Here is a 22,132-nt window from a genome sequence, read left to right on the forward strand (position 1 = left end):
GCATTCACAATTTTTTTTCTCTTTTTTTCACATGAATTTACCTCTTAGTGGGGTCTGGCGCATTGAAAAAGCGAGCTAGAGTAAAATATCAGAAATGGGAATCCCATAACGTGGGATTCCGTATAGTTTATAAGTTTTTTTTTCCCTTCACTTTATTAGTTCTTTTATGCTGATATTTTTTCTTCATAGTCATTTTTTTTTTTTTTTTTTTTTTTGAATGAACATTCTTTATTTGTGTTAAAGCTCCCCTTTCCTCTCTTACTCTTCTTCTTCTTTCCTTTGTTCTGGCTGGACGATCTAAAGCTTGATCTGCCTTCATTGTCACTCCTAGACTCCATACTTCCCATCATGGCGGCATCCAAAACTAACCAGCTCAACCGCGCAGCCGAGGTTGAAGAGGTAAGCCGTTTTTACTAATATCCGCGCCCACATACAAGCCATCTTTAACAATAGTCTTTTTACCCTGGCTCTTGGTTCCCCGCTAACCCATCTTTCTCGCTACAGCTTCTCGAAGCCGTCAAGGGTCTGGTGATACCTTTCGTGGCTGCCGCCGATGCCGCCGCCGAAGATCGCGCTACCGGTGACATTCCCCCTGGAAAAGCCAATGCCCTCGTGAACCAGCTCAAGCCCCAGGACTTGATTGCTCAGCTGGCGCTCCAGCTGCCACTTGAAGGCAAGGGCAAGGATGGCGTGCTGGACCTCGTGTCCTCGGTGCTGAAGTACAGTGTGAACACATGGGACCAGGGCTTCCTGGACAAGCTGTACGCGAGTAACAATGCAGTAAGTCCTAATATTGAGCTTAGGCCAGACGAATGCGGTTGAATGGCGCTAACAAACCTTGTTCTCATAGGTCGGTGTTGTCGCAGATCTTGTACTTTCAATCCTCAACACAAACGTAAGCACGATCTTGATATCCGACCTGTTAGACAGCTCTCTAACTTCTCCTCTAGCTGCACGTTTACCAAGTATCACCTGCTCTCACAGTCATTGAAAAGGCCACTGGCACTGCTCTCGCGCGTCTCATTGGCTTCACTGGCCCCCGCGCCGGTGGTATTACTTGCCAAGGCGGAAGCTCCTCCAACCTGACATCACTAGTGATTGCGCGCAGCACACTCTTCCCCGATGTAAAGGCTGCCGGTAACGGCGCATACAACTTTGTTGTTTTCACCAGCGCTCACGGTCATTACTCGGTGGCCAAGGCTGCTCTAACCTGCGGTATCGGCTCCAAGAACGTGTGGGATGTCCCCGTCGACGCCGAGGGCCGCATACAGCCGGCCGAGCTGCGCCGCCTGGTTCTCAAGGCCAAGGAAGAGGGCTTCACTCCCTTTTACATCAATGCCACTGCCGGTACTACGGTCATGGGCTCCTATGATCCTTTCCACGAACTGGCTGACATTGCGCAAGAGCACAACCTGTGGCTCCACATTGACGGCTCATGGGGTGGCTCTGTCGCATTCTCCTCTTCACAAAGACACAAGCTTTCCGGTGCGGAACGTGCCAATTCACTGACCGTTAACCCCCACAAGATGCTCGGCATCCCTGTAACATGCTCATATCTGCTGACCCCGGACATGGCGGTGTTCCACCGCGCCAACACCCTACCTGCTGGCTATCTATTCCATGGCTCGGACGCAGATGCCGACTCGAACGAGCCGGCTGAGGTGTGGGATCTGGCAGATTTGACTCTGCAGTGCGGTCGCCGTGGCGATGCGTTCAAGCTGGCCCTGGCTTGGGTGTACTACGGCAGCGAGGGCTTCGAGTCACTGATTGACCACGCCTTTGAGGCTGCTTCCACTCTGGCCCAAACTGTTAGCGAGAGCAAAGACTTTGAGCTTGTCTCGTCGAACCCGCCCCCGTGTTTGCAGATTTGCTTCTACTACGCACCGGGAGGCAAGGTGGCTGAAGACAACGACGAGAACACAAGACGCACGCGTGAAATGACGGCGCTGCTGATCCAGAGAGGGTTCATGATTGACTATGCGCCGGGGCCCAAGGGTAGCTTCTTCAGAGTGGTGGTTAATGTGCAGACGCTTTTGAGCACTGTAGATGGATTGATAGCTGCTCTGCAGGCTGTTGGGCGCCAGGTGGTTTCGGCGTAAGGAATATTTTGGAGTTCTTTTATTGGGCGGCTGCGATATCTGGGTCACGAGGGTATATAAAAGAGGTTATACTGAAGTTTTCAACCTAGGAGTCATGATTGCTTACAGATTGCCCGCGAGGCTTTAAAGATGTGTAACAGAGTTTGCGGTGAATAGTGTGTCGGCAGGATCCTTAGATAGACTAGGAAATTAGTCATCGGGGCCCTTTTGATGCCAACGTTTGTTCAATATCGCGGCATGTTTAGTTAAGCACTAAACACCAACTGCAATGGATATTTTGACGGTAGCATATGACACAATTGACAGCTGGGCTGTAGCTCTGCTGTCCAGCCATCTGCCATCTTCCCTTCCGCTGCTCCGATATATGCAGTTCGCTCTTCTGCGGCCAACTCAGGGCCCGTTGTTCTTTGTTCTATCCGGATCCCCCCATCTTCACAACGCCACGGGATCTACATCTGTGGCGCTATTTTCAGCCGCGCTTGTCAATTATGGCGCAGGGAGGGAGACACAGATGTGGATGTATTCAACGATTGAAGATGCCGTGTCGCAAAGCTCTCCCGAGGTCGACATGCTCTTGTCTCCGCCAACAGAAAACGCACCATTTGAAAGAGAAACGGCGATCAAAGTTATCAAAGAAGTCCAGACTCTGACTGGGCGTGTTCTCGTTCAAACCCCAGAGATATTGTCCAATAATCCATGGGACGGACTTCTCCTGGGAAGTCTCAGCAACGTCGTCCGAGATATTATCATGGAGAGCCCAGGAGTTCACATTGAGCCGCGAGCATCTGGGTTCTATGACAAGTGGCTATTCAGTCGTGATGTTGTACCTCAGTTAGGATCCCTTCCAAATGGGATGACTTGGGCAGAGCCAACATTACAAGACTGCCAGCTTGTAATTTCACGAACAAACATACCGCGACAGGCGTGAGTTTTTCGCCACAGAAAGCAGTGCTGGTCAGGCTTACAATGACTGACCGAGATATAGCACAACTCTACTAAGCTGGCCGAGTCTCTTTGTTAAGCTTCCAAACGGGACACCCATAGCTTGGGCATTTCTAGGTTTGTTTAGTTGCGCAATTGTAATCTAGCCGTCACTCTCCCAAGACTCGGGGCTGACTTTAGCTTAGGTGCCGATGGATCTTTGTCGAGTTTGCATTGCGAGGCATGTTTACTCCCCCCTCCAACACGATTCCCATCTCTTGATAGTGCTAACAAACTTAGGAGCCATATCGCGGACAAGGCATTGCCAAGTGTCTTGCTAGTAAGCTGATCCGCGATAAGACGCTCTTTTTCGGGTCAGATGGCTGGGCATCGGCCGATGTTTCTCCCGACAACACAGCTAGCAGAGCAGTTTGTCGGTCAATCGGCGGGAATCCAGCATGGGTAAATTCGTGGTAGGTCAAGATGGAGATCCATTGTTGAAATGAAGTGGCGTTTCCCAGGACTGACGTGATGTTTTTAGGGTTGTTTTAAGGGTGTAATTGCTCTGTACGCCCGATTGTCAGACACAAAGTGTCATGATTTCCTTCATATACAAATCAACATTTAGATAGTTAACTCTTGCAGAAAATGAGGCTCTGAATTGCTTATCAAGTGTAGACTTGACTTGACTATATTTATCGTCTACCAAAATCACTAAGATCACACGACGCCGGATTGGTCACCGAACGGAAATTTAAAGTCCTCCGCTCGACACGCCGCATAGTTTCTGTGTGTTCGGGATGGCGCACCATCCCCAAGCCCCGAAGAACCAGTGGTCCACACTCCGCTATGAGCAAAAGAAAACAAGTAAAAAAAAAAAAAAAAAAAAAAGGGAATAGCAAAGAAAATGAAAGAACACAAAACACGCAGAAACCCAGCAAAAAACAAAACCACTCTCATCACCTCCCCCCGCTCCCCCTCGCTCGTTCATCCTCTGAAATTGTTGCGCCCGTTGATGGGATCGCCTCTCTCGGTGCGTGCGCTCTGTAATGGCGCCATTTCACCTCCAATCTCTTTGCAAGATACTTGCATGAGCTGTTTTTGCGGAGTAGCTTTTTGACAAAGTTCTTCCGCAGTCGTCGCTTGTTGCTCACACAGGACCAAGGGTGGAAGGGTTCCTTTGGCTGCTGGCAAAGCGGGCAGTTCTTCTTGGCCTCTGTGTGGTCGAACCGGTCATGATACTCCGCGAAGTCGCCATGGCCCGCTCGGGCAGTCAGGATGCGAGCGATGGTGGATCTGTGTTGGCCCTTAAGCCAGTCAACCTTGTAGGCGTTTGTCGACTCGAAGCGAGCCCCAATGTGGCTTCTAGGCTCGCAACTCTCGGTCCACGCCTTGAACTCGGCGTTCAGCTGCAACTTCTTCCATCTGCGTGCTGACGCAAGGGACATGCCTCCAGGCCTGACAAGCAGGACCTCGCTCTCACATCCTCTCTTTGCCAGCCCGTCGACGAGCTCGTTTCCGGGGACGTTGGTGTGGCCCGGGACCCATCTAACAGCGCCAACCGCTGCATCCAGTGACAAGTGCTCGGTGCCTCCCTTCCAGTCGTGAAGCAACCGGCGGATCTCATCAACCTCTCCTTGGGATGTGCCATTCTTTTTGGATCTGCAGGCGATGCGTTGCGCTACGCCCAGGTTATCGAGGCACAGGTACAGGCTACCCGCCTCCGGAGGAGCATTTTCGACAGCTGCTCGGACCGCGTTGACGGCAGCGACAGCCTCGGCATCCGCAACTTCTCGCAGGGTACCACAGGACCCAAACCCTTCGCAAAGCTTGGTGCCTCCGCAGAAGATCGCCCAGCCTGCTCCTGTTCTGCCGTTCTCGTCGCGCGAGCCATCTGAGTAGGCCCATACAGTGTTTGGGTTTGACTCGGCGACTTCTCTTTGGTGCTGCTCAGCAGCCTCCTCTTTGTCCAGCTGCGGGGGCAGGGGCTCCGGTGGGCCCTTCTCTTCTGGAAGAAGTTTCTCGGACTCGTGTATAGGATTCGGAAGCATCTTCTTGTACTCGTCTATGTGACCACCTAGCTCTGTGATGTACAAAGGGTGGTAGTTGTCTACCGTAGACGCGCGGATGGCAGCAGCCCTCTCATAGTCTCTGAGCAGCATCTCCATGGTCGGCACCGCGGAAAAGATGTGCAGTAGCTTGATGGGCGTCGTGCAATAGACTGGCAGGGCAGCTCTAAGGGCAGCTCTCAGTGCCAGTTCCAATCTCTGAGTCCCTCTGGTTTTATGCATGAAGGGAGACCACGTGGATGACGCATATGTCAGTTGCGGGAGCACGCAGCTCCTCACCACATGTAGCAGGCTCTTCACCGGGGTGCCATGGTACACTCCAGCAAGTGCGCGAAGGGCGTTGGTAGTTCTCTTGGCCTTGGCCGTGACCTGTTTTGCGTGCTCCGCGAAGTTGAAAGCAGAGTCCCACCACACGCCAAGCCATCTCAAGGACTTTGACGGCTTCAGGATGTTGCCATTCGGAAGCTCGACGGTGTTCTTGGCTGAGCAGCCACCAGGCCGACAGTGTAGCAGTCCTGTCTTGTCCCAGTCTAGCTCGAGTTCGTTTTCTCTGCACCACCTATCGACCTTGGACAGAAGTTCGGTGATAGAGAGATTGTTTGTCTTTGCATTTCTTGACGATACCGCGAGCAGGCCGTCATCTGCGTATCCAAGTCCCATGCACGTGCTGTGCAAGTCCGCCATATATAGCATGTAGAGGATGGGGGACACCGGGGAGCCTTGAGGCAGACTGCCTCCTACTTTCCTAGTGACCGCTTCCCCTCCTTCTATGGACAGGGAGACCTCTCGCCCGGTCAGGAAAGATTCGACCCACCTGATCAGCTTCGTTGGCCAACCTTGCTGCCTGAGCCGGCGGACCATTTGTCTTCGCTTCACGGCGTCAAACGCACCCTTGATGTCGTATGTGGCGAAAGTGGTTGTCTCTTTGTACCTTGACCTCCCTTTTATCTTGTCCGCCAGAGCTAGTGTCAGGTCCGCAGCCGCGCGCCGTGGCACTGCGCTAGCGTAGGCGCGGGGGATGATCTTGAGTTCAACTGCTTGGACCGCCAGGCGACGTGCCACCAGTCTTTCCAGACCCTTTCCCAACGTCGAGAGGAGTGAGATGAGCCTGTAGCTTCTTGGGAGCAATTTATCTCGCCCTGGTTTCGGGATGACTACCAGAACGGCTGTCTTGAAGGATTTCGGATGCCAACCAACCTCCAGACAGTCTCGGAACAGTGCCGTCAAGTGTGGACCCAGAACTTTCCATGCGGTCTTCCAGGCGCTGTTAGGGATGCCGTCTGTACCTGGCGCTGTGTTGCCCGGTCGGAAGAGCGCGGTGCGGACTTCCTCTTCGGTCACTTCACCAAGTTCTCGTGCTGCCCTATCTCGTCGGTTGCTCAAGTTTTCGGTTGCTTCTTCTTCTAACTCTTCGGCTTGTGTATGAGTGTCTAGGAGGAGCAGCGCCTTTTCGGTTGTCGTGGACGCCGTTCTGCTCCCTGAAGCCAGAGGAGGCATGCTGTACGTGGCCGCAGCCCGCGTCCATCTCAGTGCCTTGAAGACGTCACCCGGTTCCTGGATGGCCTCGATGTTCCGCTTCCACATTTCCTTCTTGGCCTTGCGCACTTCTGCGTGGAAAATCTTACGCTTGGCCTTGTACAGCTCGAACACATCGTTTCCCCGGTGTGCCAGCCACGCAACTTTCGCTCGGCGTAACTCTCGGACTGCAGAGTCACAGTCACTGTTCCACCATCGTTTTCCAGTCCCCTTGCCAACAGTCTTGGGGGTGGACCTATCCAGAGCCCGGGTCATAGCTTCTCCGATCCTCCTGGCTCCTAGGTCGATCTCCTCTGGAGTTGTCATTTGATGTATTGAGAGGCCAGCGGCTTCTTCTGCGCACAGCTTCAGAAACCTTTCTTTGTCCATCTGGTCCATCTTGTACCTCGCCGTGCGGCCAGATCTTTGAGCGGGGGCTCCAGTGACCGTCGTGATCAACACCTCATGGTCGCTCCCGCAGTCGAGATCACTGCGTACTTCCGTGGTGCAGAGGTGTCCTGTGTTGAGCTCCACCGTGGCGAATGACAAGTCTATCACCGAGGGGGATGCTGGGTTGGCATGACAGGTTGCGATGTCCGGGACGTTCAAGAGGACGGCCCCCGACTCCTCAACCCAATCTACCAGTTTGTCACTGTCGGAGGACTCGTTGGATTCACTATCCCACATGGGTGAGTGTGTGTTCCAGTCTCCGCACAGTATTGCTTTCTGCCCCCGCACGATTTCCTGTGTTTTAGCGGCGGCTATCCAGCGTTGATCGTCTCCCGGGTTTGGGTTGTATATGTTGGCAATCATGGTCCCTTGGCTCAGGCGCACAATCACCATGTCACGATGTCCCATGTTGTCGGCTGTCGTGACTTGCTCTGAGACTAGGTCCTTTCGGATGTACGTCATCGTTCTTGGACGCTCTACCCACTTCGCGCATGGTGCATAGGTGCGGTAGTATCCAACGTAAACCGTCTTCGCTTCTGCTAAATCTCTCCCAATGTATGGTTCTTGGACGCAAACTATGTCCGCTTTTACTGCTATTGCCGTCTGAATGGCGGCAATGTGGTTGTTGTAACCACGATGAGCATTGAACTGAAATATTTTCAGCCCGTTGATTCCTTGTGTGTTTGTACTATACATTAGTTATCACTGGGCTTGGGTCGATTGGCGGTCCGCTTGCTAGTGCGGATTGGCTTGGGGGCACTACTGGGCTCTCTTGAGGCGCGCGTCCTTGGCGTGTCCTGCTCCGAACCCTGTGTCTCCATGTCTGGGGCCTCCGGGGCTGGGAGGTGGGGCTGGGCGGCCGGAGGCTCCTGGGAAGTCAGGTCCTCTACCGCCACGCTAGTCTCCTGTCTCGCGGCTGGTGGGTCTGTTAAGGTTTCTGGCTCTGTGATTCCCTGAGATCTGTGGATTTTCCCGCACTTTTCATTGCGGACTCCCACGTACTTCTCCTGCTGCGCTGTGCGGGTTTCTCGCTTCTCCTGCGCGCTAAGGTTTCTATTTCGGAGAGGGCATTCCGGGTCGTCTGCCGGGTGTGGGCCTCGGCAAATTATGCACTTAGACACGCATTCGTGTGGCACGGTGCAGCAAGTGGGGTGTTCATCGCTTGCGTGTTCGCTAGAGCCGCAGTGTCTGCACAGCTGGGCTCTCGCGCAGAGCTTCTCATTGTGCCAAGCAAAGCACTTGGTGCACTGCTTCTGCGCCTTGGGCCTTTCGAGCAGAAGGCGGGTGAGAATAAGTCTGGATCCCATCCTAATTTGTCTGGGGACCTTGGTACCCTCAGCTGGGATTTTGACCACGAAGGTCGCTTCGTTGCCCTTGTAACTCGGGCTGACGTGTTCGGGGGTGGCTTTGGTGGCCGCCTCGAAACACTCCGCAATCATGTCGGGTGTGACTTCAGCGCTACCAGCACTGCCCAGGCTGATGTATCTGTTTACAGGCCCAACTATGTAGGCGTCACACACGGACGCCTTGTCGATAGTAGTGCCGGGACCGAACCATTCCTTAATGGCTTCTGACTGCTCCAGGAGTGCAGTGCGGCCCTCCGCGTTGCGCGGCTTTAGGGCAAAGCCAGTCCTAATGTGATAGGCGCCAAGTAGCGCCCCTTTGATGCTGTCACTCAGTGCGCGCAGCTGGTTCGTTACAATGAAGCTGTCTGCTTCACGTTTGTCGGATCCGCTGACCAAGCGGACGAAGATTCGGTCATCCTGGCGCGCTTCCGGCTTGGAGACGCGTTTCTCAGGGCTGGGGGTTTCGGAGCTTTTGGCGGCAGCTCTCTTTCTCTTCTTCTGTCTCTTGCTAGAGACGGCCTCCCACTCACCCGACTGCTTGGGCTCGTTGGAGGGTTGGCCACCTTGCTGGGCAGCCTTCGTAGTAGCGGGTTGGGCTACTGCGTTGCCGGCAACTCCTGCATACGTTGCCTTCGGTTCGGGCGCCTCTTGTCGCGTCGGGGGGGCCCGCTGGTCGGCCGGCTTCGTCTTCTGAGCCTGGGTAGATCCGGCCTTCGTCTTGTTGGTGTCATTTGTCGTCTCAGTCCGGGTGGCGGTGGCGTCAGCGGGGGGCGACCCGTTGAGAAGGGTGACCATGAGTGTGGCGGTCATGGTCTCGATGGTGTTCAGTGTTGTGTCGATCGCGGACGCGTTCAGTTCGTCCTTGTACTCCGCGCATTTGGCTTCGAATGCCTCTAGCAGCGGGAGTATAAGATCCTCGACGACTTTTCGTCGACTTTCAAGCATACGGCTTTGCTTCTCGAAAGCCTGCCTCTGTTGGCTAGACATCTTCGCGTCGATGTCGCCGTCGTTGTTGTCTTCGTTTGTGTGGTGAGTTCGAGGGTTGCTTAGGGTTACCTCCTTTTCCTGGAGTTGTAGGAGGGAAGTTTTTGGGTGCCTCCTGCCCGCGCTTGTGTTACACAGATAAGCATAATTAGTAAGCATTACAAGTAACAATAAGCAATGGCTTAATAGTCTAGTTGGTTAGGACGTCGGATTCTGATTCCGTAAGCCCAGGTTCGAATCCTGGTTAGGCCTTCCTTTTTGAAGCCTTCCCCCACCATTAGGGTTAGCATGGACTCACTAGGGCTTCACGTACGTATAAGGACTTGCATTGTGGCTGATGTGAAAGGCTTGACTACATCTTCAGCTCGTCAAGAATTGGCCAGTAACGATCAAGGACGAAGAACTTTTTCTCGCTGAGCCCAAGATTTCTGACATGGCCGTGAATATAGCCCAGAAAATGGTCCTATGGGCTTCAGATACTAAGCCTGCGTGGCACAAGTTCAGGCGGCCTATCTGCTGTGACCCAACAATCGGCAGTCTGCCTCTTTTTCCCGATTTTTGCACAAATGTCCGTGATAGGATCAGGCCGATTCGTATTTTGCATGGTTCGTATGGACTGTAAAAAACGCATATCAAAGCTGGACATAGTGATGAATCCATAACTTGATCTCTCTGTTGGTTGATCGATCTTATACTGCAATGCATTGAGTTCTGTGTTTAACCATCACCCGAATAAACAATGGAAATAAAGTGACGGCAGGGCTAGAGTCGGCTCAGATCTGATGTATAAACTCACAATATGAGCACAAGTAAAGAGCGGGATGGAGGAGATGGTGGATAACAGGAACTATGTTTGATGCAATCTTCCGCATGTTGGCCGGCCATGTTTGGCCTGATAAATTTTGGAATCGCCTGACGAAAAGGAGTTATCAGGGGCTCATCTAGCTACTTTACGTGCCATTCTTGTATCGTGCTTCATCGTCTGTTTTGAAAATATGTAAAAACCCGTCGCGGCGGTAGGTTGGCGTATAGTTGACATGGCCGTAGCTCAAGCTGCACTCCTAGCTCAAGAGAGGTTAACATTTTCCTGTAGCACGAGAGAGAAACGAAGTAGCTTTAAGCTTGCACATCTCTTTTATGCATGTAACTGGTGCCTGGACCATTGTGAATGGATAGTACAACGGCAAAGTAACCAAAGCAAGATCAGATATGCAACCCTGAGACAACATTAGAACGATATTTGTAGGTATTATTCTTTTTTTCAGTAATTAGCTATGTTAAGAGGTGTGTTTGAATAATCTACAATAGACTAGTTGATGCAAACAAGCTACCGAGTAGAGTCCTGTTTAGAAAGAGGATCTGGCTTTGCCGATATACTCGATGTTTGGGGCCTGTTTGTATATATTGTAAGTCTCTATTTCGAGTAGAATAAAACATTATGCTTGATTGCATATGTTTTCGGTCCTGGCATAATTCAAAAGGTAGCGAATCCTATCATCAATGACGATGTGCTTCGGAGAGCTAGTTGTTGGGAAGACAAGAGACGCGACAAACGGGCGTACCCAAACGAGATGTCAAACAGAAGAGACAGATGATATTGCGAAGAAAGACAAAAGGCGAGCATGGCGGCGAAAGGAAACACAGTGAAACCAATACAGAAGATGATGACATGGCACCAAGTGTGTACACGTATCGTATACAGAATATGCCACTGATGATAGAGAGTTCTTCTTGTATCCTAATATAAACTGGGGTTCCTTTGTGGGTGTGTATACAAAAGACGTGCTCTATTTTCCAAGTCTAATAACAGAAATCCGGCGTACTGAAGAACACGGAACAATGGACAGGTCATACAAAACTGGTACGGCTGGATGCACAAGGCAAACATTTCAAAAAGAAGCTGTCCCTTGACCAAAAGAAAGCCAATTAGCTTTGTTTGCTCAAGTTTGTCTGCTTGTGTTGTTTAATATTGAAGCATAACCAACAGAATATGTGCCTTGCATCATCATATTGTTGTTGGCCCCTTTCTATGTGTGTAACTCCAGACCACTCAGCCCTCAGAACTTGGCCGCCTAGGAGTTCTACCCTATGAAGCTTTGGGAGAGCGTGATTGTCTGTGAAGAATAAGTCAGAGGCGCTTCGTTCGTATACTTAATTTGTTGTCTTCATGTCTCGCCATCATTACCGCTAAGACAGTGTGTTTGAATAAAGCAAAGCAAACAGAGCGAAATACGCAAATAAAGGAGAAAAAAGAAACCAAAAATGGGAAAAGTGGAACAAACGTCATGTTGACTACATAACAATGGGCGCATAACGCGAACAGCGCAGCGTTGCCTCCTTCAAGCCGTTGAGCGTCATGCCGATAGAACCGGTTGCAGGAGAAAGAGGACAAGATTTACAAAACAAAACCTGTTGATCGAGCCACTCAAACCTTGACCAAAGTACCCCGAAGCCGTCAAAAAAACCTAGGATAAGAATCTACTTCTGCCTGTTTTTCCTTGTGTTACACACCATGGCAAGCTTGACCACCCCTCCCTCTACCTATTCCATCATGTCTCATACCCCAGGCCTGAGTGGAAACCAAAGTACCAAGAAAGAAAACCTCCTAGGAGCATTACACATGCCATGGAAGCCGGCCGTAGACAGAGAACACGGTGTGTAAAGCACGGTTGGGCAACAAAAAGGCTTGAGTGTGAGCGTTTGTCATGGAACACGACCCTTGCAATACTGTCCGGGGATATGCAGCCTAGGGCAGCTGCTGAAAAAGATGCCGAGCGCCCTGTTATACTTGGGTGACAAGTTGTCTCGTTCTCCTGAACCGGCTCCCGTTTGTCCTATGTGACTTTTCTCTTCCTGGCTCGCCTCTCATCCCCATTCTAATTCTCCCCCCTCCTCTTCTTTCTTCTATTCAAAGCCTTCTCTCCCCTTCTCATCTCGCATCTTCTTCCATCTACACATGTGGCTCATGCCGAACTCGCTTGCGCAAGACATTCTTTATCTCATGCTTCTCTCTTTGTCTCTCATCAGCACTTTGATCTAGTCTAACCAGCTTCAGAAATCATCAGCATCAACAAGTTTATATACTACAGACTACGACGCGTCAAGTCGCTCTCTTTTTCTCTTGTCATCATGGCGTGTGTGCCTCTGCGCCAATGGGGTCTCTTGGCAACGGATATTCCCAATCCAGGCTTATGTATCGAACAATGTCGCTCCCGGCTCACGCATAAGATAGCGGCTACTGGTGATCTCGCTATTGTTTGCGCTCAGTTAAACAACAACAATGCCTCCTTGATAGACTTCTACTGTTGCGATTCTGCGCAATGTGGGGTCTCGAACAACGAAATGGGCCAGGACCGTGAGTTGCCATATGAGTCATATCTCGATCAGAGGTATGTCCGTTAGTCTTTTTCTAACTTTGGTTAACATGATTTTCTTTCACATAGCAACCGTTTCTTGGCTTGTTTCTTCATGTCAGAGGTACTTGAGCATTATTTCTTTTTTTTTGAAGTAAAGCATTGCGCTAACTTCAGTTGGTAGTCTTGGGTTCTCTAATGTTCTTGACCCGGGTCCGCCTATGAACGGAAACTGCCCTCAAGACGCACTATACTCTCCGGGCGAAGTTCCTTGTTTTCAGCCGACCCCGAGCCTAACGTTAGAATCTGTGACTTTGAAATCCGCATCTGCATCTGCCAGTATTCTAGCGCCAATGGGGACTTCTTTCGCCACGGGCACCGGAACAATCTCAGGCAGCGTACATGCGCTTTCTATCTCGGGAGCCTCTGGCTCAGCAACGTCTACTTCGTCACCGGCAATATTGACATCACAGAAGCCAACGCTATTGTCGACCACTTCCGGCTTAGTGGCCAGTTCGTTCCTTACAATAGCGTCAAGCTCTGGGGCCAGTTCATCTCTTGTTGCCTCATCGACCCCTTCAGCTCTTTCACCAATAGCGACAGTCGCAGCCGGTGCTGGCTCGTCTACTCGCAAGTCCTCAAGCTCAGGTAGCATACCCGTGAGAATTCGCGTTGTCATATCTGTTTGTGCTGTCATAGCTGCCTTGACTATCATCGCCTTGATATACTTCTTGTGCAGACGTAAAAAGCGCCGCCCAGCTACGTCTATCACAAGCACACTGCCACTCTTACAGCAAACCTCGGCGATAACCCAGACAGATTCCCCTGCCCGACTCGTTTCACCACTGGTCCCCATGTCTGGACCTTCAAAGGCCCCATTAACACCTCCCTTGCGACTGCAAGACCGGCAGATGCTTTACACTCCTCCCCGCTCTATGGAAAATGGTCCAGGGGGGCAAGGCATGTTTTCGATGTCTACAAACGACGGTTTCCCACCTTCACCTATTTGTGCGCCTACAATCAACATATTAGAGCCAAGGAAGGAGAAGTTGCACTGCTTCAACTCTAATTCTTGTCAGTCAGAACTAGGTAGCGAGGCTGGTGCCTTATCTTATCTCGGGCCTCGGTCTAGAGGCGCTTCTGCTGCTACTAAGATTGAAGGCAGTTCTAAGCAGGATAATTCAAGCAGTCTTGAAAGCCTGACTTTTAGTCTCAATGGGACCAGAGCATGGGGAACTTCCAAAGTTCCACATGCCCTTGTACGTCCCCCACGACCAGAGGGACTATTAGGGGTGCCCGGGTTAGTACGCCCAGACCCAGGGTCTAGCAAGCTACATCCACGCAGTGCGTCACCCCCTATAATTCCACGCCCTCCAATTCCTGCAATGCACCCAGGTCGAGTACTTTCGGCATCATCGTCATCTTCATCTCTTCACAAACAGAAGCAGGCCCAGGAGCAGATACCTACCCAGAACAGCTTGTCACCACTACAATCAGACTTGGACAAGGCTTTACCGAAATCGTATGAATTGGTGAATAATGATCCGACGCAGACAAAGTCCCAAAACGTTGGGTCGTTCAAGTACACAGATGCCCCAGGGGTTGCGCTTACGATGTCACACAAAACCGAAACATTGCCAAAATTATTGGGAGGCGTGGATCTAAAGGATCTAGCAGGGGCTTATCGCTAGAGACATCTGAAGAATGAGTTTCTGAGTTACGGCCGGTGGACGAGACTGAGATAGAAGCATTGCGTTAATGACGGGTGATAATGTGTAGGATACAATTGACATTGGGTATGGTTGTTGGAGGATGGGAGCACAGTTATCATAGATACCATGTTGCTTTTCGGGAGGCTTCAGTTAAAGTTTTCTTTAACTATGAATTTACTTGTACTTTTCACTTTCAGTCTCGAAACTACAACTTTCAGGTAGAAACTGACGTTTTTGGGATGAGGGTGAATGAATAAGTGAATCGTTGCCTCCCATTCCATGCTAGCTACATTCTATCTTCCCCGTCCCCATGCCATTGCATCCCCGGTTCGTGGGGTGTAGCTGTTAGACTATCAAAAAAGACAAAGCCGTAATGCCACAATATATATCTACAGAATTTTCCTCCAATGGGGGAAAGATATGGGATGAAAGAATCATGTAGAGCGACATATTGGATGCCGCTCGAGGAACGATAGACATAAGTTACGGCTATAAATAAGGGGAGAAGTCCCACGGTTCAAAAAATACTGATAAATTGACCAAGGCTATTAATCAGAACAATCCACTCATGGAACCCTATGTACTGAAGCAACACAAGCACTTTTTTCACTTACTACCCTCATCCCAACTCAACAGACGTCGTCAATCGCACATGTAACCCTCGTGTCACACCAAACCCTTGTAACCCACTGTGATTATGTAAGAACTTCACGACGTCATTAGTCACGTTCTGAGACAGTGGGGCAGAACGCAGCTTTACTTTCCAAATCTATCAAACATTCCCAACTTCCTGTTGTCACCACAAAGCATCACCGCTTATATTGTACAAAATGGCTTCACTTCACGTCAACGATGTGGTTGAACGCAAGGCTGGAAAGCCAGCCTCGATCCCTGAAACAGGGGCTGCTTTTGACAGTCCATCGTCCGGCTTTCCCACTCACAAACGTCGTCTTCGCGTATCCAAATTCAAGCAGAATCAGCAACTGGCCAGAGCAAACGGCAACGTAGCTTTTGAAGCACCAGGGGAGCCAACCTCAGCTGTAGGCGATTCTGGAACGGACAAACAGAAGAAGACCGTGCGGTTCGGCCCAGAGAACCCGTCAGAAACACAGCCAGTCTCGGAGCATGAGCGCATCGATCGCGAAAATAACGAACGGATTGCCAGCATGTCACCTGCGGAGATTGAAGCGGCGCGCAGAGAACTCATGGAAGACTTGAACCCTCAGTTGCTGCACAAGCTCATGTTGCGCGCGAATCTAGATGAGAAGTACGAGCCGTCACCGTTTGACATTCCCGTTACTCAGCCAGCACCCACAAGCGATTCAAAGCCCGAGTCAACAAAGACTGCTGCTCGCCCGGTTCAGATAGAAGACGCCCAAGAAGAGGCAGTCCCATTGGCGTCAAATGCAAAGAAGGATGTTAACAAAGCCATTCCTAAGAAACCCTTGCCTCGCAACCTCGACCAAAACACGCACTTTGATGAAGATGCTCCGCCAACCAACCCTCCAGAAGATCTGCTTGCCATGGCAGATGTACCTGTCAAGCCGCATTTTCCCGTCCCGTATGTACCAGACCTGGACCCGAATGACCCAGACTTTCTCGAAACCCTGCGCCAGAAATATTTCCCCGAGACGCCTTCGGATCCGACCAAGCTGGCATGGATGGCACCACTACCTTCACAAGACAGTGTTGCAGACCGGGAGTCGCCGTATCATCCTGGCCAAGCTACCATTTCCACCTCAGCACTGCGCTTTGACTTCCGTGGAAAACTACTGCCTCCGACCCTGAGCCGTACAATTCCAGTGTCCAAAGGCCTACACCACCACGGCCTTGCACCCGAAGCTGCGGGCTACACAATTGAGGAACTATCCATCTATGCCAGAAGTGCGGTTCCGGCGCAAAGGTGTATCGCGTTCCAGACCATTGGGCGCATTCTGTTCAGGCTTGGCCATGGCGACTGGGGCACGGGCATCGAGGATCCAATTGCCATGGGAATTTGGAACTCGGTCAAAGAAGGCCGTATTCTAGACTCTCTGACAAATGCTGCCATGCAGACGTCCGGCCACAGAGGAAGTCAGGCATATGCCACAGAGGCGCTGTGGTTGTTTGAAAAGGGTGGCTGGAAAGAAAAGACTCGCGGACGTTGAGGGCGGTTAAGGAGGCATGGGAGCAGTAACTAAAGATATCAGGAACATGTTGCTCAGGAAAACTATCAAATATAGAAGGAAACTCTCAAAGAAGCGGATACCGCCTCGTACCTGCCATTTCCACCAGTTGCTGATTTGTGCGCATTTGTTTATCTTGGTGCCTCACTCCTCAATCATCTTCCCCTGTGGCTGTATTTCTTTGTCTCGCCCATCTAACCACATTGCTAGCCCTCATTCACTCCTTATACTATACCGGCATTTTCATCTTGTGTCTAGGGCCTATCAGCACTTCAGCATGGCTCTGGCATTCCCCGTGAACTTGCCGCCGCCCTCCCCTAAGCCGGTGCTTCCCGAGCTAGAGTTTCGGAGCGGGACACCGTTTGACGACTTTGTCAATTCTTCCGAAGCGCCCACGTCCGAGGTCTCATATCCGTATGCCGACCGGTATACTCCATCAGGCACTCGTGTGGCTACTCCCTTTTGGATGTCCAGGTCCAACGCTCTCTCGACAATGACTCGGCCCGTGCCTCACGGCCAACCCGGGATAGAGGCCCAACCTTTTCAAATGTGGCCCGGCCTACACCGTGGGCCATTCACGTCCTCGGAAAAGTTGTCCTATGTCGGTAGCAGCAGTTGTCTTGAAAATGAGGGGCTGCTCAGTATAGACACGGCGACATTGTCTCTTTCAAGTATTGATCTAGGGACTAGGCTCCGGGCCATGGCGCATTTTGCTAGACCAGTTGTCATAGATAAAAAGGCTATAATTGTTGTAGCCCGCTCCGGTACCAATGCTGTCGGTGAGTGCTTCGGCAAGCTGGTGAAGTCCACGATGTTCTTGGCTAGCTAACATGCAACTCAGATGTTGTCACGGTGTGGTCCAAGCTTCGGGACAGCGGCATCAGCGTGTTCTTTGCGACTCCAGATGGCGACTCGCCAAAGTGTAACACGGAGTTTCTCACGCCTTGGAAACTTTACCTTGCGGTATGTCTGTCACACTCCCCCAAATGCACACATTACAAAGCCTAATACTTCTCCAGAGACTACCGCAGTATCTTGTCGAATCCTACAACCAGATGCTCAAAGACATAAACTGCATGGCCCCTGACTCTTGGGACTATCCCGACTTTAATCTCCTTTCCTATGATCTGGCTTTTATTCCTGGATGTACTGGCCAAGGCTTTCGTGAAATGCGTGACAACTGCTACCTTCGGGGAGCTCTCAGAGCTTTCTTCCCCCTTACCAGACGCTCTACCAATACTGCCCACCCAAGAATTCTTGGTGCCATTGGCCAAGGTGTGCTAGTAGTCAACGCAGTCACGGCTCCTCTGGAGAAGGTAGCCTCGTTTAATCTCTAGTGGGAGATGCTGAGGCGGGGTCAGGCATCACAACGGGACCTCAATGTTGAAGTTCCGCTCTTGTATCACACAGCTGCTGCTACTGTCCCCCGAGCGGCAGATTACCTCGGTCGGATTCTCGGCCAACTCAAGATGTGCGCGCATCATGCAGACCTGAAGTGGGATAGAAGTATGCGGCACGAAGTGAGTTTTGAAAGCTGTACTGGCAATATTTTGAAGTTTATACTAATACAAATGCAGCTCCTATCACATCAACATTGCTCCTTCTCACAGTTCAAGGACCAAGGTTTCATCCCATGGAGGTACGTGTGCTGGCCATCCTATTTCTAGGACTGTCTAGATTCAAGTGCTGATATCTTATATCTTCTAGACACTGTTGCGAGGACAACACATTCGCCTTCATTAGTGGGCGCTTCATGCTAGATGCTTTCTCGGTGGCCAACTCCATGATCAAGAATCTTTTTGAAAGTGCGTGTCCCGATTCTGCGAGCGGTTTTTATCCCCTGACACGGCAAAGGCCATTTTCGTCGGCTGAGGCTGCATTAAGGTCCAACATGTTCAATATAGGCATCATCAGGCCGTGATTGACTCATCCAGAAAAAGACTTTCTGTAAATGTGTTGGCTGTATCAGCGCAGCGACTGGTATTAATATGGTATATCACTAACTAGAGGGTCGATATGACACTTGTGGTGCCTGAATTAATTGTTATCTGAGCGTGCTTCACGAACAACTATTCGTGGGGGGAAGGTGATGTCTTTACTTAAACTAGCTCTCCGCATGTCAGTTGACATATTTTAATCTGATACTACCTTTTCCTACAATTGATACCCGATATCGCTTGAACTTGGAAATTCAATGGTGTGAAGCTAAATGCGGTGAGGAGACGGGCCATGTGTTGTGTTTCCTCCACACGATAATACATTCTGGGTCGGCGACAGAGACAAATCAAGGCGACAGTGTCTATTTGCGCCAACTAACTATAGCACAAAAATATCAAGTCGTGTATACTTCGGCTGGTTCGTCATTCTATCCACAAACAATCCGACCAAACGCCGCGCAATAAACAAAGAACGAATTCAACCACAAAACTGATACAAGATCTAACCATCGACCTCCATTGCTGATCCGCCGCCAGATGACTCGAACTGAGAAATTCTCATGAGCATAGTGTCCTCCCATGTGCGCTGCTCGCCGCGCCGTCGTTCACTAAGAAAGTCCCACTTCTCCTGCATCATCGTATCCGAGCGCTGGACGAGCCCAGAGCTCTGCGCCGCCTTCTGCCGCCCGCTACGCACGCGCTCGTTGGCTTCGAGAATGCGTGCCACTACATCTTTAACACTCTCCATCCAGTCGCCGCCAATCCATGCTTCTTCACTCTTGATGCGCTCGAGCGCCTGGCCCAGCACCTTGGCCGTCGGCGCGCTCCAGCCCTCCCAGTCGCTCTTTTCCGTCAGATTTTGCAGGTCGTTGCGCGCACGCATGGCCAGCTCCACGGCGAGCCGCCGCGTTTTCGATGAGCTGTGGTCACGGTCGTCTGTGGCGACCGCGCCGTCCTTGGAATGCCTGGCGTTCAGCAGCGCCGCGCCGCGCTCAACCACCAGCACAAATGTGGCCATGACGATGGCACTGAGATTGTTTAGCACCCACGGGTCCTCGGTGCGCTTACCGCCGCGCGCCACAATGTAATCGATGCCGCCAAACACGCTGGGCGCCATGAAGCGCTGCTCAGCCTTGACGCACATGTACCGCGCCACGGGGATCATCCACCGCGGTAGTCCGCCGCTGGCATCAGATCCACCGGCCTTCTTGGCCCCCATGAGCCTCGACGCGGCATCCGACCTCTGCGGCACGCGCCCCGTCATTGCCTGGGCGCCCACGGTGCGCCCGCGGCTGCGGGGTGTGGGCGCCGACGGCGGGACGGCTGGCGCAGTGGTTGGACGCGCGCGGGTGCTACTGGCGCGAACAACGGTTTTAGGCAGCGCGCTATCGAGGTGCGTATACAGACGCTTGTAGACACGAGGAGGAATTGGGGGGCGGGGTTCGATGGGCGGGAGGTTGAGAGCGATCTTGAGACTACAGAGATGCAGTTTAGTTTAGCTTTGGCTAGTTTTCAACAGCTGGGGATAACAGCTCAACGCTTTGACATACCGGTCACAGGCCAGGTGTGCACAACAGTATGAACGGGCAATCTCTTCCTCGGCTTTCAGCGTACTGGCTCGCTGACGAGACTGGGCCATCAACGAACCAGCCAGATCAACTAATTGGCGAGGAATGATTGGCCCATGGCTAGGCATAAGTGACATCAATGTCTGTTCTATTGAACGGTTCATTGTGTAGGTAATTGACAGAAATGTTAAGAAGCAATGGCAAGGTTGAACACTCAGCTCTATTTAGGAAGACAAAAATAACGGATCATGACGCCAAAGTTGCGAGTTGAAGCTGCGTGGCGCGTTAGGGTTATAAGGGTTGACAATACATTTCGTCCATAAGCTCGTTTAAGACGCCAAAAATACAAGAAGTTCGAGGCACTATGGCCGAGTGGTTAAGGCGCTTCCCTGCTATCAAGCAGCCTAGGAAGTCCGTTCGCGGGCGCGTGTTCGAATCACGTTGGTGTCGACATAACTTTTTGAATTTCAAGTCAAATAGTTCCTTTTTTCAATTTTTTTTAGACAGGCTTGAAATTCCATGATTTTGGCGGTAATTTACAGGTTTTCCTTGGTTGTCAAACGTGTGCAAGTGTTTCGAAACCTTTGATTCAAAACAAAATCGCCCGCAAGGGCAAAAAAGCGTCCAAGGCTGCCCAGCCCGCGGCTCCCTCGGCCGGAGCCCCCAAGCCCAGACAGGGCAAAGCCAGCGTGGTCCCTGAAAAGGCCACCCCCGCCGACAACCGCCTCTTCGTGGTTGTGCCCACCGATTCCCCCCTCCGGAAGCTCTCGCCGGCTTACATCGTAACGAAGGCCAACGCGGGCATCCCCCGCGGCGAGGGCGCAGGCACCGCCACCGCCACCAAGACGGGCTTTGCCCTGACAGCCGTCCGTGACGTCGGCAAATTCCTCAGCCACGCTGAGCGCATCCGCGCCAACCTGACTGCGGAGAAGGTCCACAAGAGGGACGCTTGGTCCAAGTACATCGTACACGGACTGCCAACCTCGATCACGGTCGAGGACCCCAAGACCCCTGGGGCCGTGATGCTCCACCGGGTCACCCTAGACGATGTCCGTCAGGATATCGAACAGGCCTTTGGAGTCGTCTCCGCCAGCGCCACGCTGTCGAAGTACGTTGGCAAGGCGGGCGTGCCCACCTTCCGCGCCCACATCGCCTTCCACGAAGGCCTTGTGGCCCCGTCTGCGGTTCCCCGTCGCGTAGCGACACTCGGAGAGCTGCACATGGTCTCCCCTGACAACACCCTGGAGCGTTTCCCGTTCTGCACACGCTGCCGGGTCCGCCACTTTGACCGCAAATGCCCGGCCGATACCGAGACGCAGTCGTCTACCCCGGCAGCCGCCGCCCAGGGAGACAAGGCCCCGTCCCCAGTGCCCTCCCAGGCGCCTTCCACGGCCGTCACCTCGGCCCCCCCGGCCCGGCCGTCGTCACAGACGAAGAGCCCTTCAAGCTCCCAGGCTTCCCCCTCCCCTGCCTCCTCGGCGCCCAGCCAGCCACCGACCGCCCCATCACAGGCCGCCCAGCTGCAACCCTACCCCCTGCCCACCTCCAGCGAGTCCCCTGAAACACGGGATTCAATGCAGGTAGACGACAATGACGAGGAACTTCTGTAAATGTTAGGACACCCTAACGACACAGTATTGCAAATGATTTCTGCGAATGTGCAAAGGTCCTGGACCTGTGCACAGTCGTTGCTACATAAGGCGCATGAAGACCAGGTGGATGTGGTCTGCCTCCAAGAGGCCCCGTCAAGCGCAGACCCGGGGAACAGAACGTTCCCTAGGCACCCCTCCTATCAGGTAATAGTCCCGGAGGGTAACTGGCGCTCGAAACCCCGAGTAGCCACATACATTTCGACAAAAAGACACGGGCTTCGCTTCCAAAAGGCCTACATGAGAGAGGAACACCAGGATGTCATCATTGTGGAGGTCCTAATCGGGGGGCGCACATTCAGCATCGTAAACCTTTACAATGCCGGGACAGGTTCGGCTAGGACAGGGGAGGCGCTACGTCTCC

At 52.0% G+C, this 22,132-nt stretch overlaps 9 protein-coding genes across 9 annotated transcripts; 6 read left to right on the plus strand and 3 right to left on the minus strand.

The window, feature by feature from the left end:
* Nucleotides 1–348: 348 nt before the first annotated feature.
* Nucleotides 349–2,099, plus strand: BROUX77_002219 (uncharacterized protein; the record flags this gene model as incomplete). Its single annotated transcript, XM_073746736.1, has 4 exons — nt 349–399; nt 505–780; nt 851–895; nt 951–2,099. 4 exons carry the CDS (start codon nt 349–351, stop codon nt 2,097–2,099), a joined length of 1,521 nt encoding a protein of 506 aa, XP_073607301.1.
* Nucleotides 2,100–4,007: 1,908 nt separating this feature from the next.
* On the minus strand, nt 4,008–7,516 carry BROUX77_002220 (uncharacterized protein; the record flags this gene model as incomplete). Its single annotated transcript, XM_073746737.1, has 2 exons — nt 4,008–4,115; nt 4,175–7,516. 2 exons carry the CDS (start codon nt 7,514–7,516, stop codon nt 4,008–4,010), a joined length of 3,450 nt encoding a protein of 1,149 aa, XP_073607302.1.
* A 233-nt stretch (nt 7,517–7,749) lies between these two features.
* Nucleotides 7,750–9,387, minus strand: BROUX77_002221 (uncharacterized protein; the record flags this gene model as incomplete). Its single annotated transcript, XM_073746738.1, has 1 exon — nt 7,750–9,387. One exon carries the CDS (start codon nt 9,385–9,387, stop codon nt 7,750–7,752), a length of 1,638 nt encoding a protein of 545 aa, XP_073607303.1.
* A 3,126-nt stretch (nt 9,388–12,513) lies between these two features.
* BROUX77_002222 (uncharacterized protein) lies at nt 12,514–13,389 on the plus strand (the record flags this gene model as incomplete). Its single annotated transcript, XM_073746739.1, has 4 exons — nt 12,514–12,739; nt 12,828–12,861; nt 12,922–12,950; nt 13,019–13,389. The coding sequence occupies 4 exons, from the start codon at nt 12,514–12,516 to the stop codon at nt 13,387–13,389; spliced, it is 660 nt and encodes a 219-aa protein (XP_073607304.1).
* A 202-nt stretch (nt 13,390–13,591) lies between these two features.
* BROUX77_002223 (uncharacterized protein) lies at nt 13,592–14,428 on the plus strand (the record flags this gene model as incomplete). Its single annotated transcript, XM_073746740.1, has 1 exon — nt 13,592–14,428. The coding sequence occupies one exon, from the start codon at nt 13,592–13,594 to the stop codon at nt 14,426–14,428; it is 837 nt and encodes a 278-aa protein (XP_073607305.1).
* An 851-nt stretch (nt 14,429–15,279) lies between these two features.
* BROUX77_002224 (uncharacterized protein) lies at nt 15,280–16,596 on the plus strand (the record flags this gene model as incomplete). Its single annotated transcript, XM_073746741.1, has 1 exon — nt 15,280–16,596. The coding sequence occupies one exon, from the start codon at nt 15,280–15,282 to the stop codon at nt 16,594–16,596; it is 1,317 nt and encodes a 438-aa protein (XP_073607306.1).
* Nucleotides 16,597–16,891: 295 nt separating this feature from the next.
* BROUX77_002225 (uncharacterized protein) lies at nt 16,892–18,535 on the plus strand (the record flags this gene model as incomplete). The annotated part of the gene is made up of 6 exons (XM_073746742.1): nt 16,892–17,393; nt 17,456–17,577; nt 17,634–17,889; nt 18,025–18,134; nt 18,192–18,253; nt 18,322–18,535. The coding sequence occupies 6 exons, from the start codon at nt 16,892–16,894 to the stop codon at nt 18,533–18,535; spliced, it is 1,266 nt and encodes a 421-aa protein (XP_073607307.1).
* Nucleotides 18,536–19,053: 518 nt separating this feature from the next.
* BROUX77_002226 (uncharacterized protein) lies at nt 19,054–20,283 on the minus strand (the record flags this gene model as incomplete). The annotated part of the gene is made up of 2 exons (XM_073746743.1): nt 19,054–20,026; nt 20,102–20,283. 2 exons carry the CDS (start codon nt 20,281–20,283, stop codon nt 19,054–19,056), a joined length of 1,155 nt encoding a protein of 384 aa, XP_073607308.1.
* Nucleotides 20,284–20,483: 200 nt separating this feature from the next.
* BROUX77_002227 (uncharacterized protein) lies at nt 20,484–21,729 on the plus strand (the record flags this gene model as incomplete). Its single annotated transcript, XM_073746744.1, has 2 exons — nt 20,484–20,559; nt 20,627–21,729. The coding sequence occupies 2 exons, from the start codon at nt 20,484–20,486 to the stop codon at nt 21,727–21,729; spliced, it is 1,179 nt and encodes a 392-aa protein (XP_073607309.1).
* Between the last annotated feature and the right edge of the window lie 403 nt (nt 21,730–22,132).

Source organism: Berkeleyomyces rouxiae (genome assembly GCF_048999995.1).
Source record: "Berkeleyomyces rouxiae strain 22BRR77 chromosome Unknown BrBRR77_ptg000002l, whole genome shotgun sequence".
Taxonomy (NCBI): domain Eukaryota; kingdom Fungi; phylum Ascomycota; class Sordariomycetes; order Microascales; family Ceratocystidaceae; genus Berkeleyomyces; species Berkeleyomyces rouxiae.